Source organism: Oryza glaberrima, chromosome 6 (genome assembly GCF_000147395.1).
Source record: "Oryza glaberrima chromosome 6, OglaRS2, whole genome shotgun sequence".
Taxonomy (NCBI): Eukaryota; Viridiplantae; Streptophyta; class Magnoliopsida; order Poales; family Poaceae; genus Oryza; species Oryza glaberrima.
In genome coordinates, this window is record NC_068331.1 from 10,401,434 (window position 1) to 10,418,727 (window position 17,294).

A 17,294-nucleotide genomic window follows, 5' to 3' on the forward strand; every position below is an offset into this window, starting at 1 on the left:
GTGGTGACTTACGCACACACAAGTATGTAGGTTTTGAACACGAGTTTAGTGAGACCGATCAAGGATGTATTATTGTTTTCGTCTTTTTAAGCATGTGTTAGTGAACATATTTACAGTGTGCGAGTGTGGTATTACGTGTGTAGTGGTGTTTGTGTGTTCGACGTGTAAACGGAAAAAAAAGGCTTCTCAAGTATTTTTCTCCCCAAAATCAATTGAAGACTTCGTAGATGCGTCCAGCTGTATATTGGCAAAATAATGCAACTGTAAACCGGACCCATATGCATGACAGCATTTGCCGGTCTCGGACAGATAGGGAAGAAAGAAACGTGCATATGCGTGACAGTGATTTGCCATCCTCTCCTTAATGAGACTAAAAACATATAATTGACAAGGAGTGTTTAATTAGCAGAGTTGGAACTGCCCTCTAGCTATAAGATCTGATTCCACGTGACTCTCATTGATCACCCGTTGATGCATAGTCTAAATCTTAATTAGTGACACTTTAATTAGTTTTGTCAACTAGACAGTTTATTAATCAGCAGATTTAATGCATATATAGTCTCGTTGATCAACTGCGCCCACCCTTTCCACCGCCCATCACCGATCTGCTGTTTTTCAGGTTAAATTCCTCTAAACCCGATCCCCTCTTTTCTCTCCCCAACACCACCCTTCTCCCTAATCACTACCCCCATCCCTAAAACCCTACCTTAATCCTAACCCGTGTGTTTGTTGTGACACGATTGAAAACCCATTCGTGAGATGCCTAGTTTGAGAGCGTTTGCGAACTAGTCTTCCCGAGAAATGAATGTGGTGTCTTCTGGGTTGCATATGCTAATATACTTAAATATTAGATTCTAACCCTTTTTGACAACAAATAAAATTATAACAAGTGCGAGATAGGTCTCTATAAAATATACTGGATTTAATTTTAGGGTGTTACTCTATTTATCAAAAATTATAGTAATTTCTAGCATTTAAAATTTGTCTCGAAATATAACAATCTCTGGAAAATTATGACATATATGTTTTAATATCGTTGGAATCACTTAGACATCTCAATTTTATTTATTTTAGTTTCCTTGAAAAACTCCATAAATATTTGGGAATTGGAATGAAGGGAATAAACCATAAAAAAATTTAAACTTTAAAAGCTAATTCTAGAGTTGGTTTTAAAAGTTTTTTATTTATTATTTTTTTCATTAACTTTTAAATTACGAACAGTATTTTTTTTCATTATTTTTACTCTTATGGTTTATAATCAGTTTAAGCAAAACCTCCTAGCCTATTTCATCAACAGTCCACCTCGTATCCTCCTGCCCAAACAGACACAGCTGTCAGAGCAACGCTCACCATTGCCGACGACGAGAAAGGGAGTTGCCACGTGTCACCATCCCCTTGGGGCCCCATACGTCAGCCTCGGAGCGAGTACCCGGTTAGCCACCGTTAAGGCGTTAACCCGTCTCCTTCCCCACCCTTTCCAAAACGCGACATCTTAATCCTAATTAATCCCCCGCTTAATTTAATTAATCTTTCCTTAATCTCTCCCATCATGGTTACCCCACCCGCGCTAATCACCCCCCAAATCCCCTCCTCCCTCCCATTCCATTTCCACCACCACCCGGAGGCGGAGCTTGCCCTCCGCGGCGGCGGCGGCGAAGTCGGCGGCGCAGGCATTCCGGCGCCGGTGACATGGCGCTTGTGGCTAAGGGTGAGCCCAACGGAGGCGCGTGCAAGGACGGGGAGGTGATGGACCTCCCCTGGTCGGAGATGTTCCGCTCCGCGTCGCTGCGGCTGCCGAAGCAGGAGGAGCCGACGACGACGAAGAAGCCGCAGGGGAAGGGGAAGGCGTCGGCGGCGGAGGAGGATATCGGGGGCTTGTCGCTGGAGCCCGACGCGCGGCTGGCGCTGTACATCGCGATGGCGCACGCGGGGCTCGCCACGGCGCTGCTCGTGGTGTACGGGCTGTACAGGCTGCTCGCCGACTTCCTCCGCCCGCTGCAGTGGGCGCTGCTCTGCTCCATCCCGCTCAGGGAGACGCAGCGCGCGCTCGTCGCCTTCTGGGAGCCCCCGCTCCGCGGGGGGCTCGGCGCCGCCGTGCTCGCGCTCCCGCTCGCCGCGGTGCGCTCGTGCGGCGCCACGCTCGCCGACGCGCGCGCCGCGCTCCTGCGGCGCCCGCTCCCGCCGTCGCCGTCGTTCCCGCGCCTCCTCCGCTGGCTCGCCTCCTCCTTCCTCTTCCTCCTCCTGCTCGACCGCCTCGGCACCGCCACCGCGCTGGTCCTCCTCGCCCTCTCCCTCGCCTTCTTCGCCGCATCCCCCAAGCCCTCCTCCTTCCTATCCCGCGCCGCCTCCTCCCGAATCGCCGGACAAACACCCTCCTCCCGCTGCCTCTTCCTTACCGGCGGCATCCTCCGCCACCTCAAGACGCTCGTCGCCGTCGGCCTCATGCTCGGGATGATACTCGGGTTCCTATCCGGCAGCGTCTTCTTCTCCTACAAGATTGGGCTCGAGGGCAAGGACGCTGTCATGTCCCTCAAGTCCCATGTCGAGAATGGCAACTACTCTGAAAAGATTGGCCTCAAGAAGTGGCTTGACGACAATGACATCCCCGGCTTGGTTGATCAGTATTCCGCGAAGCTCTACGATACCGTGTGGGAGCAGATAGATCAGTTAGCAGTGCAGTACAACCTTACCGATTTCACTAGCGGATTCCGGCATTTCTTGATCAGCCAATCAGTTGACCCATCTGGTGCAAAGGGCAAGGAGCTCATCACATCCGGACCACACCCGTACTCGATGAAGCTACAGGTTATTGCGAAGCATGTGAAGAACAGGGAGTGGATGGACATTTACAGGGAGCTGGACTCATTCTTTAGGGAGCTGTTAATCACAAGGGAGGATTTGGTGGTGAAGGCCAAGGGACTGGCATTGCAGGGGGCTGAGATCGCAAAAAGTCTGCTGTCTAGCAGCACATCGGTGCTCGGTGGTAGTGCCAATCTGATGTTATCCATTACTCTCCACATTGTCTCTGGTGCAGCTGAGGTGCTCAATTTTGTGTCACAGTTGATGGTTTTCTTGTGGGTGCTGTACTACCTCATCACTGTAGAGGGAGGTGGGGCTACAGAGCAGGTCATTGATCTTTTGCCATTGTCAAAACAAGTAAAGGATCGATGCGTCGAGGTCATCGACCATGCCATTAGTAGTGTCTTGTTAGCCACTGCCAAGATTGCCATTTTCCAGGGATGCCTGACATGGCTGTTGTTCAAGCTCTTCAAGGTGCATTTTGTGTACACATCAACTGTGTTTGCAATCATCAGTGCACTTCTGCCAATACTCCCACCATGGTTGTCCTCGATATTTGCCGCAGGACAGCTGCTCATGGAAGGGAGATATGTGCTCGCTATTGTGGTGACAGTGGTTCATCTCATAATCATGGATTATGGAACTACAGTCATTCAGGAGGATATACCCGGGTACAATGGATATCTCACTGGCCTTAGCATAATTGGTGGCATGGCATTGTTCCCCAATGCTCTGGAGGTACTGACTTTTTATACCAAATCTATTCACTTTTGTTGGGTTAAATGTTTTTCACCATTTTCGTTCAGACAACATTTAGGTGCTTTGAAGATGAACTTTTGTTAGTTCAATTGTATGATTTTACATATGGTGTGGATAATCAGAAGACATAATCTAGAATAAATGCTTTACGTTTTGCATTTGATACTAAAGAATCTCCTACTGTGGGCACCAAAAGCATATCTATTTTACCTATATCCCCTCTTCATACATGCTGCTTTTTTCTTGCTCCAAAAATCTATACCTTTTCAACCCTATTTATGGGTGTAACTCCAATCATTTTTGTACTCCAAAAAAAAAGTTATACTCTATCTGGCCTTCATGCCTATGATGTTATACATTTTAAGGCCCTGTTGAGGAGGGTTTTGGCTGATCAGCCACGTATCTTATCAGTGAAGTTCTGTAATTAACGCATGATTAATTAGTAATAACTATTACAAGCTTGAAATATGTATTTGTTTGATTTTTTAAAAGTAACTTCTATATCGGAAGTCTTTTAAATAATCTAGTAGCTAAAATCTGAAAAGATTGCGCTTCTTCTAGGCTACAAAAAATGGACACTAATGTATTATGTTGAATGATTTTCTGTATAGTCTGTGCGTGTTGTACACTTGTACTCTGTACAACATCTGTTTGTTTACTGTCCAGAAAATTCTTATGGAATCATTCTAGTCCTTGGAACATGGAGCACACCAATGTACTAGAGTGCCATTCCACCGAGCATCTGAGAATTGATATTTTCTTTACTCACATTGGGCTGACCATCTGATGTAACTCTGCAGGGTGCAATATTAGGTCCCCTTATAATGACAGTGGTGATGGCATTGAAGAACCTGTACACAGAGTTTGTGCTTGCTGATTCAGAGGAGACCAGCAGCTAGCATGAGATGGAAGACAACTTGTCCTGAGGGAATACATGTAGGATTTTTACTCTGTTTCCATGATGGCTTTGCCCTTGTACCATAGTTGAGTTTGCATTGCACCAGTTGTGATACTTATCCTGGTTGTAATTTTCCCTCTCTGTAGTGCTACAATGCTACTTAATCTGCATTTGATCTTTCCATAGTTTTGGTTTTGTTATCTGTGGAAAATCCCCTCTAGTTGATTGGAACCAAAATGTACAGTATTAGTAAGATTGGTGCTATAGTCAATGAAATGAATAAACTGCATATTAGCATTGTTGATATGTTGATGTTGTTATGTTATCTAGTTCTGATGCGCCTTATTACCTGCATCCAACTTCTGTAATTTTTAGTACAAATAATGAAATTAGTCTTGAGGAATCACTCTCTTTTCTTTCACTGTTGTTTTCGATTCGCGCTGTGCTTGCTGAAAGGTTCCAATATGGCAATATCAAGCAGTCTGGAAGAATTCATAGAGTCAAACCTGGACATCTTCACAAAAGACTCCTGTTCCTTGCACTTGTGCTGCAAAAGGTAACTGTCCAGACTTCAGATAGCTAATCACCTCTGTTTCTGCTCCTACTCTAGGTTTGTGCTTTTTTTTTTTACTTCGCTTCTTAATGTGACACTTGAGTTTGCGGGTGAACGATTACCCTGAATTGTTCCTTGGGGCAAATACTGGAGTAATATGTCATCTGCCGTGTTAGCTTGCGCTCAAAAAAGCTTTGCAGCTTTACTTTTGATCTAAACATGGCTTCAGTTGATATGGAGTAACCTAACCTCCTTTTCGGTTTTTGCAAGAATTTCTGCAACTTCCAGGAAAAATTGAAACTGGAACCAGTACACTCCTTAGTTTTGAAATTTTTTCCAACACTTCCTTTACGGGGAAAAATCACTTCATAATCTTATGTGTATATCTATCAAGTTGCTAAACCTTATCTGCATCTGGAGAGTTGATTGTTTAACAGCCATGGCAATTTCATGCCCTTGTGGCTAGCACACCTGTAAAACCTGTACTTCTTCTAGAGGTCATATTGGTTGTTCCAAGGAATACTCCATCTTTTAGCACAGTTCATCTAGAGAGAAGCTATTAATTATTGTCATATTCTTCGAACTGTCCGTGTGCTGTGTCCATTGACGTTGACACAAATGCTCCCTGTCAAACTTTCTTAGCTGAAAATTATTTGCTGTCAAGCTGCCTCTTCTTTACCCAGTCCAGTCATGACCACACAGCTGCAACCGACAAAGTACTTCTTGGGAGATTTTTTTTATTTAAAAAAGACACTACTCATTCTGCTAATTTGGAATTTAGTTTTGTCCTGTGGAATTATGATTATAGCTTGCCTCTAGCTTGGATAATCATCGTGTCGATGTGTCACGCTTTTTTATGACAGCTTCCAGCTTTCTCGTGCTGCATACTGTTGGGTGCATTTGGCACTTGATTACCTGTTTAATCTAATAGGATTATTAATTATTTTTGAAAAGCTTGATTTCACATGAACTTTATAGAGAAGAATATAATGATTAGTCCCAGAAGAACCCACAGTGACATGAAGACATTCAAGAAGGAAGAGCTGCTGTCAGTGCTGTACCTTAATATGGACCCAACTTATTAGTCAACATATCTGAAGATGGGCATAATTAGTCAAAGTGATCTTATCCCTGTTAAAAAAAAAGGACAAAAAACAGTAATTCCATTTTTTTAAAAAAAAAGTCAACATGGCCCTCCAATCCTACTGGCTACTGCTCCTGATAATTGAAGCATGCTCAAGAACTGGTCATTGTCTAGAACACATTGATTTCATATAAAATAATTATGTTTTCCACAGGAAAGAGGGATTTTTCCTGCGTTCTAGACAGGGATTAACAAGTGCACAATTTCTTTTGTCCTAAAAAGAAAATCTTTTGACAACTCGTAATTTGGCCTGATTGAAACCCAATAACTTCACTTGAAACACTTCAATTCCCATATAACACCCTCATTTGAGCGCCACGTGTTTTTTTAGATCCGGTAGAATTGATAAACGTGGAATTCCTGTGTTCAAATGAAGTCCCGAATTTTTTTTCCTGCCTTTGAATAGGACCTTACTCGACTAGTAAGGCTTTGTTCGATACTACATTTTCTCAACTTTTATTCTCTCATTTTTCTTGTGCACGCTTCTCAAACTGCTAAACGGTGCATTTTTAAAAAAAAAACTATAGGAAAGTTGTTTTTAAAAAAATCTATAGGAAATTCTTTATTTTTTTCAAGTTTTCTTTTCTATAGGTAATACTTAATTAATCATACGCTAATGGGTCATTTCATTTCGCGTGCAGGGATAAACAGATCCCAGCATACTCATCTAAACACAAATCTCTTTTGAAACACATAATATTTTTCACAAATTTCTATAAAATTTTGAAAGATTCTTATGAATATCTAATAAAATCTAAATGATTCATACAAAAACCCAATAGTATTTTTTTCATGTCTTGCACTCTTCCTCCCTTTGGCCGGCGCTTTTCATTGTCTGCTGCTTGTTGTCTTGCCAGCCACAGCCGAAATTTAAATTTTAAAACATAATTGTATATTTAATTTAAGATTTTTTTTCATCGTAGTTAAATTTTCAACGATGACTTTTAGATAGCTAAGAATATGTGTATAAAAAGGTGTCTAAACTATTATTTTTTAGTTCATTTCTCCACGTCTTATCAGCCTTACGTGTCCATCGTTTCGCTTATTAGCAATAAAAAGTAATTTATAAGTAAAAATATTATAGACATGTCGTTAACTATTCAAAAGAAAATGCTATAAGATAAGCCACAGTAAAAAAAAACCACAAAATCAACCTCAAAATTAAATATTAAATATTAAATTATAAATTCAAGCATAAGTGAAATGATAGAGTTGTTAAGCTAACTCGGACAAATTTTCATATAAAGCACAGGAAATGAGGTATTACCTAGTACAGTATGTAAGGTGAAAAAAAAAGAAGCTTGGAGGGGTAGAGATGTCCGTGTACGGGATTGAACACAGGAACTTATAGTTAAAACTACACACCTTTATTAATGTACTATCAAGTGTATCTCATATAAGATAATCTTATATGGTGAGAATTGTGATGTTCGGTTTAAGACCCTCTTTCGGTAATGATTTGAGAGTAGAAAGTTTCGGAAAATGTCAGAACTTGGTAAAATTGAACCGTGTTTAGTTTGTTACCCTTAAAATATTGAAATTTGAAAAGGTTAGAAATGATAACAAACTGAACCAGCCATTCGTGCTTGCCAGGTAAAGTGAGGTAGAGTTTTTTTTTTCTCGGTGGTAGTGGAGAGGTTGTAGTCATAGAGGAACAAAAGTGTAATTTTTTTTAAAAAAAAGTCGAAATAGTAAAACTGTACCAGTGCTAAAAGCAAACGCTAACGGGCAGCGGAGCGGTTTTGAAAGTCAGCAGAGGAGAGAAGACCCACACACACACACCGTACGCCTCGCGTTGTGTTGACTGTTGTGTTTAGTCCTCAAAACATTTTCATTCTCATTTTTTCATTTTCATTTTTCAGTTCTTCACCTCCTCTCCTCTTCCTCTTCGCCGGCGGCTCAAATCAAAGTCTTCCGTGCCCGAAGCCGACCACCGCCCATCCGTTGCTTCCACACAAAACCTCACCCAGGCTCCCCCCCTCCAATCGCTCTCTGATTCTGATTGGCCTCCGCAAACGCCCGCCCTGCCTGCTGCTGATGTTTGTTTTTTTCTCCTGATTTTCTTTTTTCTCATTGATTGGGGGTTGGTTTCTAGTTTATGCCCTCGTTTCTTGCCATTACCCGCTGAGTTCGTGGCGCCTTTAATCTCGATGGATTGACTGATTGATTGATTGGAGGCGGTGCGAGCGGGAAAGAGTGGATTGTTTCCTGGACAAGAGCAAGCGGGAAAGTTCGTTCTTGATTTCTCCGAGTTCAACGACCACTTCCATGTTTCCAACCTGAACCACAAGCTGCAGTTAAAAAAGATAGGATAGGAGGAGCAATCTCCGGTTTCTTGATTTTTTTTTTTTGAACCGCGCCCAAATCGTGATTCTTGGAAGAAGAGGGGAAGGAGGGAAATGAGGCTGCTGGTGCAGGTGAGCGAGGCACGCAACCTGCCGGCGATCGACGGTGGCGGCGGGCTGAGCGACCCGTACGCGAAGCTGCAGCTGGGGAGGCAGCGTGGCAAGACCAGGGTGGCCAAGAGGACGCTGAGCCCGACCTGGGACGAGGAGTTCGCGTTCCGGGTGGTGGACCTCAAGGACGAGCTCGTGGTGGTGGTCGTCGACGAGGACAGGTACTTCTCCGACGACTTCCTCGGCCAGGTCAGGGTGCCCCTCTCCGCCGTGCTCGACGCCGACAACCGCTCGCTCGGGACGCAGTGGTACCAGCTGCTGCCCAAGAACAAGAAGTCCAAGATCAAGGATTACGGTAAATTCATGGCACCCCCCCCCCCCCCAATGTTATCTTGAGTTCTTGAATTTGCCCTTGTTTCAAGATATGAAAAGGTATTATGCTGCTGTTTTGCAAATTCATCCAGCTTGTGCTGTTTTGGATGGTTTGCCTCGTGATGGTAATGTGTTGCTTTTACCTTTGAAGTGGAGCTTTGTTACTCCCTCCGTTTCGCTTTGACTGTTTTCATAGTTAAACTTTGTTTAGTTTGAATTTTCGATCAAGTTTATAGAAAAACTTGCCAACATCTAAAATACCAAATTAGTTTCATTAAATCTAACATTGAATATAATTTGATAATATGTTTGTTTTTTTTTGTTGAAAAATACTACTATGTTTGACTATGAAATAAAGTCGAAGCGACTTGTAATATAAAACGGAGGGAATACTTATAGAGTGTTGGATGAGTAGCTGTACTAGTTTCTCACTTTCTTTTTCCTTATTGTTCTTTTTTCTTGGCAATAGTCTCCTACCATGTCTTTATTTACTATTCCATCTTCTCAAATAGATGATGTTTAATGTGTGCAATCAAACATCGAAATCTTAAACCACTCATATAGGCAAAGATGTTAAGATTTGGTATTCAAAAAGATGCCATTAGTATATTTGGTACGAAAACACTTTCATGTAGGTATGTTTACAATAATTTTATACGCATTGGAAACCATTGAAATAATTAATAGCATTATTGACAAACAAGAAATTAAGCCATCTACACAGTTCCGTTTTTATTGGAGTTATGGTTGTGATGTACTAGTATGGATATGTTTTCGCCTGGATGATATACTAGCACTATTGTTTGCTGTTCAAGCTTTTCTATTTGTTTTTATTCATCCAAGTCTCCAGTCCTTCTCTTTCCATAACAAAGCCCACTTTTGTTTGCCTATATCCAATTTTGTTTATGCATGCAAGTAATTTATATACTGATAACAGGCAACAACTTCTGTAGGAGAAATTCGTCTTACAATATCTCTCTCTCTAAATTACCCTGAAGAGACAACGACACTTGCACATTGCGTTTCAGATGACCTCGCGTCATATTCTGACAAATCAACTGAATTACAGAAAGGATCTTCTTTGCCAAATATTCCTATAGAAATACCCACGTCAGTATCAGGGGGTGATGAAACAGAAATCATCAAGGAGGATAGATCAAATGGTGTCCCATCATTTGTCAATCGTCTGTATCAATTTTTCTCAGCGAAACCAAAAGATGCAGAAGCTTCAGCTTCAGCTCCACCTCTCACTACGGGCGATGGTAATTCAGATATTCTTGAAGAAACACCATCAACTAGTTCAGAACTTCCTGATAACCAGGATTATGAAACTGGTGTAACTATGTCCTTTGATGAACAACTAAAAGCCTTTGGATCTTGCCATGAAGGGAATGAAATACCTGAAAACTTGTCAGGTGGAGTTCTTATTGATCAAGTTTATGCTGTTGCACCCAGTGACTTGAATGGACTTCTTTTCTCACCAAGTTCAGATTTCTTGCAATCACTAGCGGAGATGCAAGGAACTACTGGTCTTGAAATCCAACAATGGAGACTTGAAAATGATGGTGAGGTCTTGAAGAGGGTAGTAAGCTACACAAAAGCTCCTACTGCACTAGTCAAGGCTGTGAAAGCAACAGAGGATGTGTCATATCTGAAGGCAGATGGAGATATATATGCAACTTTAGCTGATGTTAGTACTCCAGATGTTCCATTTGGGAATTCTTTTAGGGTGGAGGTTTTAACATGCATAATGCCAGGGCCTGAACTACCTGATAATGAAAAATCCTCACGTCTTGTAGTCTCCTGGCGCTTGAATTTTATCCAGAGTACAATGATGAAGGGCATGATAGAAAATGGGGCTAAACAAGGGTTGAAGGATAACTACATTCAGTTCTCTGAACTCCTGGCTCGAAATATCAGGCCAGTTGATTCAAAAGATGCAGCAGCTACTGATAAAGTTTTGTCTTCAGTACAACCAGAGCAAGAATCTGATTGGAAACTAGCATTCCGTATATTTGGAAATTTTACTGTTGTATCCTCACTGGTTGCATTCATTTATGTTTTTTCACACATCATCCTTGCAAGCCCCAGTATAATTCAAGGTCTTGAGTTTCCTGGCCTGGACCTACCAGATTCTGTTGGTGAAGTCGTGGTTTGTGGAGTTCTTGTTCTGCAAGGACAGCGTGTCCTAAATATGATTGCACGATTCATCCAGGCTAAGAGGCAGAGAGGTAGTGTCCATTTCTCCTTTTGCTGCTGCTGTTATTTTTCCTTGGTGGAAATTGAAAATGAAAGTTCAGTAGATAATCCTACAGTACATGGCACTCAACGGCACATGTTACATGTACTTAGTGTTCTATACAGGTGCTTGTATAATCTTTCCCTGATATGGAAAAATGTTACTGTTGCCTTTTGTTTTCCTCAACAAAATCTTCACTTATTAATTATTATTGTGGAGTCTGGACATACTGTTACTTTCTGTTTTCTTTAGAAAAACCTTCTATTCTTGTTCTGGACATATATACTCCCGTGATTTATGCGCATATGAACTAAACTTTGCTTACATGGTATTTGGGAGTATATAGGAAGTGATCATGGAGTCAAAGCACAAGGGAATGGTTGGTTGCTGACTGTCGCTCTGATTGATGGTACCAATTTAGCAGCAACCAAATCATCTGGTTACTCTGATCCATATGTTGTATTTACCTGCAATGGAAAGACGAAGACTAGTTCAATTAAATTTCACACTCTGGAACCTCGGTGGAATGGTAAAAGTTTGGCTTATTATCTTATGTTATAATTACTGCTATATAAAATTACAATTCATAATTTTGCAACATATCTTCTCAAAATTTGCAGAAATTTTTGAATTTGATGCCATGGAAGATCCTCCATCCGTTATGAAAATAAATGTCTACGATTTTGATGGACCATTTGATGAAGTTGAGTCTCTTGGTCATGCTGAAGTAAATTTCTTGAAATCTAATCTATCCGAGCTTTCCGACATTTGGATTCCTCTCAAGGGTAAGCTGGCTCAAGCATGTCAGTCAAAATTGCATTTGAGAATTATCTTGAATAATTCAAGGGGTACTGAAGTCATGAAGGACTACCTAGACAAAATGGAGAAAGAGGTTGGCAAAAAGGTAATGCACTTATCTTCTCTATTTTTGAGTGAGGTGAAGTGTCATCCTATCTTGGCCTGCCTCTTTTCTTATGCAAATTTACCATGCAGATTGCTGTAAGGTCTCCACACACAAACTCAGCATTCCAGAAGATCTTTTCTTTGCCACCAGAAGAATTTCTAATCAATGATTTTACCTGTCATCTAAAGCGCAAAATGCTCACACAGGTAAACTGTCTTTTAATTATGACACAGAGAGCTAACAAAGGTGTCCAACACTCTTGTATTGGTTTATCCTTATTTAGTTTTCTTCTTTATTGTGGGGATGGCTTCATTTGTTTCATAAAATTTCACTGTCCTTTGCTGACAGCTGAAAAAGTGAAGTCAGTACTCCCTCCGTCCCACAAAAAACCAACCTAGGTATGGATGGGACATCACCTAGGACTATGAATATTTTGTCCTAGGTGGTGTCCCATCCCCACCTAGATAGGTTTTTTGTGGGACGGAGAGAGTATCGTAAAACCAAACAATCAGCTGTTGGTACTTTTTCAATAATAAATATAAAAGTCTACAGAAGGTAGTCACACTTTTCACCCACTATTCGGTACTAAGTTGTAAAAAGGAATGCATTAAAAATAATTCAGCTTCTGCATCCCTTTTAAATTTAAATAATTCAACTTGTACCCCTATTTAAACAATATATTCAATTTAATCCATCTCCCATTACTGTTTCAGCCTAATGATGATAGGTCACCAAAGTGTACAGTAGCCTTTCTGTTACGAGACTGGTGTATTTTGTCACATAGCCATATTACTGCACAACCAAGTTAGACATTAAGATCTTTTTTTTTGTCTGTGAACTTGCATGGTAGCTGACGCTTGTGTCTGTTGCAGGGCCGCCTGTTTTTATCTCCAAGAATTATTGGGTTCTACACTAATCTTTTTGGCCACAAAACAAAATTCTTCTTTCTTTGGGAAGATATCGAGGACATCCAAGTGATGCCTGCAACACTATATTCAATGGGAAGTCCATCTCTGCTTATTATTCTTCACAAGGGCAGAGGAATGGATGCAAGGCATGGAGCAAAGCAACTTGATAATGAAGGCCGACTCAAGTTTCATTTCCAGTCTTTTGTATCGTTCAATGTGGCACATAAGTAAGTTCTGCTTCTTGGGTGGCGAACATGAACTTGTCTTGTCAAGCACGTCTGTTCATTACATGAAAAACTTCTTGCAATGAGGCCCGATTTTTTATCTATTTACTCACCTATTAAGTACTATTTTTGGTAACTTGTTTTTCAAATTTCCCTTTGCACGGTTTACAGAACAATAATGGCGCTCTGGAAGGCAAGGTCCTTGACCCCTGAACAAAAAGTACAGCTGGTAGAAGAAGAATCAGAAATGAAAGACCTCCAGAATAATGAAAGTGATTCTTTCTTAGGAATAGAGGATGCAAAAATGTCAGAAGTATTTTCATCTACAAAACCTTTTGATGTAAGATTCTTATTCCATCCTGAGAATTATCTGCGATCAATCTCTATGCTGCAAAAAGAATGAAAAAGAAAAACATGAGTTTACATTGTAGCCAACTTGTATGTTTCATTAGGTATCAACACTCATGAGCATATTTGAGGGTGGTCCTTTGGAGCATCAAGTGATGGAGAAAATTGGCTGTATGGAGTACTCAGTTTCACCATGGGAGTCCGTCAGAGCTGATGCTTACCAGAGGCAAATTCATTACAAGTTCGACAAGAGATTGGCACGCCATGAAGGGGAAGTAATGAGCACCCAACAGAAATCCCCTTTGCCTGATAAAAATGGATGGCTTGTTGAAGAAGTGATGACGCTTGAAGGTATTCCAGTTGGTGAATACTTCAACGTAAGTGACAATTTCATGGCTTATACTATTTCTTTTATTATGTACATTTCAATCCTATGCCCTTAATTTAGTATTGTAGTCATGTAAACAAGAGAGTTGTGTGTCTCCTAGAGATCTGTTTGGGTCTCAGAATTATGAAAACGAGGTTACATAAAAATAGGATTTAGTCCGTACTAAATAAACCTCCAATATGGGTGTCAGTAACTAAAACCAAATTTTGATTAAACTAGTGAGCAGAACAAGACAAGTTCCCTCTTTTGTTGGGTAAATATATAGTGGAAACCACTAATCCACTATCCACGTGGTAACCATGGAAACCAGATAAAAAAAATATTTAAAAAAATAAAAAGAATATATATCACATAGCTAAGATGATTTCAGACAACCATGCAAAATTTCAAGAAAAAATCCGTCTTTGTTTGTGAGTAGTGAAGAAAAAGACAACCAGGAATAGCATTTCTTCTTCGCCATTTGTTAACTTCCTATCTCAAACTAAGTCGAGTTTGCTCTTGAAATTTTATATGGCTGTCTAATACCATCTTCTCTATATTTTGTTTTTTTAGAATTTACATAAAATAATACTGATAGTTTCCAAGTTTCCACCTAATGTGTGGTTTCCACAACTGTACATAGTTTCCCCTATTTTGGTTCATCTGACTATCTGAGAAGCTATACTGTCAGCTGAAACCCAGCACTACGCCAATAACTACTGCAGTATTGACCATTCGTTTGCTCCTTGTTGGTTTTCTGTGGTATCTTCAATTGAACTACTCTCTCCGTTCCATGTTATAAGTCGTTTTGACTTTTTCCTATGTCATTTTTTTTTAAGTTTGACCAAGCTTACATAAAAATATAGCAGCATTCCAGCACAAAACAAATATACTCTAAAAATATATTCAAGGGTGGACTTAATGAAACTAATTTGGTGTTGTATATATTGCTATCCTTTTCGATTAAGTTGATCAAACTTGAAGAAGTTTGACTTACACCCAAAACGTCTTATAATATGAAATGGAGGGAGTACTACAGTAACTGATAAATGTCATCCTGGTTGTGGAGAATTGTTCATTGCCATTTCATAATATCAAAGAACACCTTTATTTACACGTCCAATTACTAATGGTGACTATGGTAAAGAGGTTCATCCAGATTCTGGAAAACCAATACATTACCATATACAGAAGATCTCATTAAACAAATATGCATTTCACCTGAAATTAGAAAAGAAGGCAGTCTCAGATTTATTGAATTGGTCTCTACTTTCTAGTGAAAAATCATCTTTTTGGTCATCTTATTACAACTGAAAGTGTTACTTTCCTTCTCACATGACTGAGCTGCACTCCCTCTTAACTTTTTTACAGCTGCATATGCGATACCAATTGGAGCAGATCTCATCCAAGCCCAAGGCATGCAATGTCCAAGTGTCTATTGGGATCGCATGGTTAAAGAGCTGCAAGAACAGAAAGAAGATTGCTCAAGAGGTACTATCCAGTGCATCTTCTCGCCTCAAGAAGATGTTTGGCCTACTCGAGAAGGAATTGTTACCAGCCAAGTAGGGGCCCTTTTTCATACCCTGCGTTTTCTGGTGCACCCATGTATTGCCCGAAATCGTCGTCTGGTGTCTCTTGGTTTTGACAACATCTTGTTCCTGATGCTGAGCAAGAATCAGTACATAATGAGAAAGGTTCTAACTTCGCAGGCAAGGCAGTGTACCATACCCTGATGAACATCTCCCCATGCAAGATTCAGACTGGAGAACTGACAGCAGAGCTAGGAAGTTGTTCTAGTCATGAAAACGTTACTGTTCAAATGCAGTTCTTGAACAAGAGGTTTGGTATCTTGCCTATACTCTTCAAGATAGATCATTCGAAACTTTGGTCTGTCATTGTAGTTATCAGTTGTCAGTCCCTTTAGCAACAGAAAACAATGCAGCTTCCGTAGCCATTCTTTTTTTAGATTTTTACTCCAGCAAAGATTACATAATCTGTTGTTACGGACAAAAGAAATGGGAAAATTTACCAGAAAAACTGAGCCACTGTTTAACCAATGGACCAAGCCATTCTTTTTTTATGCTACACTGATTGATCTGATTGGTTTCATGGTTAAGTCTGGTACACCACTGGTACCCATGTATACATGGGTTGATCCATTCACTTGAATTTTGGTTGTTGCCGCTCGCGTTCAGGGGATTCAAAATCTTGCACTGTTGTAAGTATGGAGAACATTGCACTTAGATTTGTTTCTGGAGAGCATGTATATTTATATTCTATTACTATTTGGAATTTTGGATTATCTTAGCAAGGAAATCAAAGGTGGTGCTGTCAGTTGGATGGCTCCCTGAGTTATAAGCATAGACCCTGTTGGGCCGGAGATTCTGAAGTTTATTGTAAGATAAAAGGAAACTTTATTGATTTTAGAAAATTACACCAAGATGATATAATAACTCTAATGATGATTAAAAAGACAAAAGAAAAATACAACATGACAACAAATATCAAATCGCCGCAAACCCAAACCAACCACGAGTGATCCTCAATCTCAAACTCCATCAAAGCAATACTTAAACTGTGGAAGAGGCTCTCCTAAAACAACGCCTCTAGAAAGGCAACGACGTTTTTACGCACCATCGTTACCCTCAACAAGGAAGCAAAACACCATTGTCAGGTTCTTCCATCTAAGGCCAGACCTATGGCTGCCAAATGGGATTCTTTTACCCACTTATCTTACTTCTAGTTTATTTTTTCTTTCAAATTTTGTACTATATCATATGAAAAATAAACTAGTGAGTTTTTATGCGGGTAGTGGGATTAGATGGTCGCGAGTCAGCCAACAAATCACCATGCCGTCTTCCCAGCCGCCGAACGACCCAAGCGCTACGTCTAACCATCTACCTGTCGAACGCAGCTCATCGAAAAGTCCGAACCACCCCGTCCAGAGTGTTCGATTCCACCGACCAAGAATGCCGATTGCCTCCAGCTTCAATCAACCCCAAGCGTGCGGCCGCACGTCTCCCTGGTGAGAGTAGCTCAATGGAAAATCTAGGCTACCCGCCCGAAGTGTCCAACCTACCGATTGAATCACCAATCGCTTCTGCCACCATCAACCTCGGCACCACATCTGGTCTTCTCCCTATTGATTGCAGCCATTGAACGGTTTCGACCACTGCCTGAAGTGTTTGATTCCACCGATAAAATTCCGTTGATCGTTGTCGTGCTCCACCTTGCGTCCATGTCCATCCCTGGACATCCTGTGTAGTCGTCGCGGCGTGGAGCTGTTCGCTGGTACTTTACAAGTAACTAGCAAGAATCACGCACTACGCTGCGTGCCTGGGTATGAATGTTTCAAGCTGTGTTATTAAGATCAAAACAACACA

The 17,294-nt window shown here is 40.9% G+C and overlaps 2 protein-coding genes across 3 annotated transcripts; both read left to right on the plus strand.

Moving 5' to 3' along the window:
* The first annotated feature begins 1,570 nt into the window (after positions 1 to 1,570).
* Positions 1,571 to 5,814, plus strand: LOC127776689 (uncharacterized). Of its 2 annotated transcripts, XM_052303196.1 has the most exons (3): positions 1,571 to 3,537; positions 4,359 to 4,494; positions 4,913 to 5,814. In XM_052303196.1, the coding sequence occupies exons 1-2, from the start codon at positions 1,690 to 1,692 to the stop codon at positions 4,455 to 4,457; spliced, it is 1,947 nt and encodes a 648-aa protein (XP_052159156.1). In that variant the 5' UTR covers positions 1,571 to 1,689; the 3' UTR covers positions 4,458 to 4,494; positions 4,913 to 5,814. The 2 variants fall into 2 exon arrangements, with proteins under 2 accessions (XP_052159156.1, XP_052159155.1); XM_052303195.1 differs by lacking the exon at positions 4,913 to 5,814 and having other exon boundaries at positions 4,359 to 4,762.
* A 1,844-nt stretch (positions 5,815 to 7,658) lies between these two features.
* On the plus strand, positions 7,659 to 15,998 carry LOC127776688 (C2 and GRAM domain-containing protein At1g03370). Its single transcript, XM_052303194.1, has 9 exons — positions 7,659 to 8,904; positions 9,875 to 11,152; positions 11,507 to 11,689; positions 11,781 to 12,064; positions 12,154 to 12,270; positions 12,937 to 13,199; positions 13,368 to 13,536; positions 13,649 to 13,921; positions 15,283 to 15,998. The coding sequence occupies exons 1-9, from the start codon at positions 8,553 to 8,555 to the stop codon at positions 15,475 to 15,477; spliced, it is 3,114 nt and encodes a 1,037-aa protein (XP_052159154.1). The 5' UTR covers positions 7,659 to 8,552; the 3' UTR covers positions 15,478 to 15,998.
* Positions 15,999 to 17,294: the final 1,296 nt, after the last annotated feature.

Bases quoted from the DNA above. Each gene is read 5' to 3' on its own strand.
- LOC127776689 (XM_052303196.1), top strand. From the start codon at position 1,690: ATGGCGCTTGTGGCTAAGGGTGAGCCCAACGGAGGCGCGTGCAAGGAC. The intron at 3,538-4,358 runs GTACTGACTTTT...GTAACTCTGCAG, and splicing joins TGTTCCCCAATGCTCTGGAG to GGTGCAATATTAGGTCCCCT.
- LOC127776688 (XM_052303194.1), top strand. From the start codon at position 8,553: ATGAGGCTGCTGGTGCAGGTGAGCGAGGCACGCAACCTGCCGGCGATC. The intron at 8,905-9,874 runs GTAAATTCATGG...CAACTTCTGTAG, and splicing joins GTCCAAGATCAAGGATTACG to GAGAAATTCGTCTTACAATA. The intron at 13,200-13,367 runs GTAAGTTCTGCT...CACGGTTTACAG, and splicing joins TCGTTCAATGTGGCACATAA to AACAATAATGGCGCTCTGGA.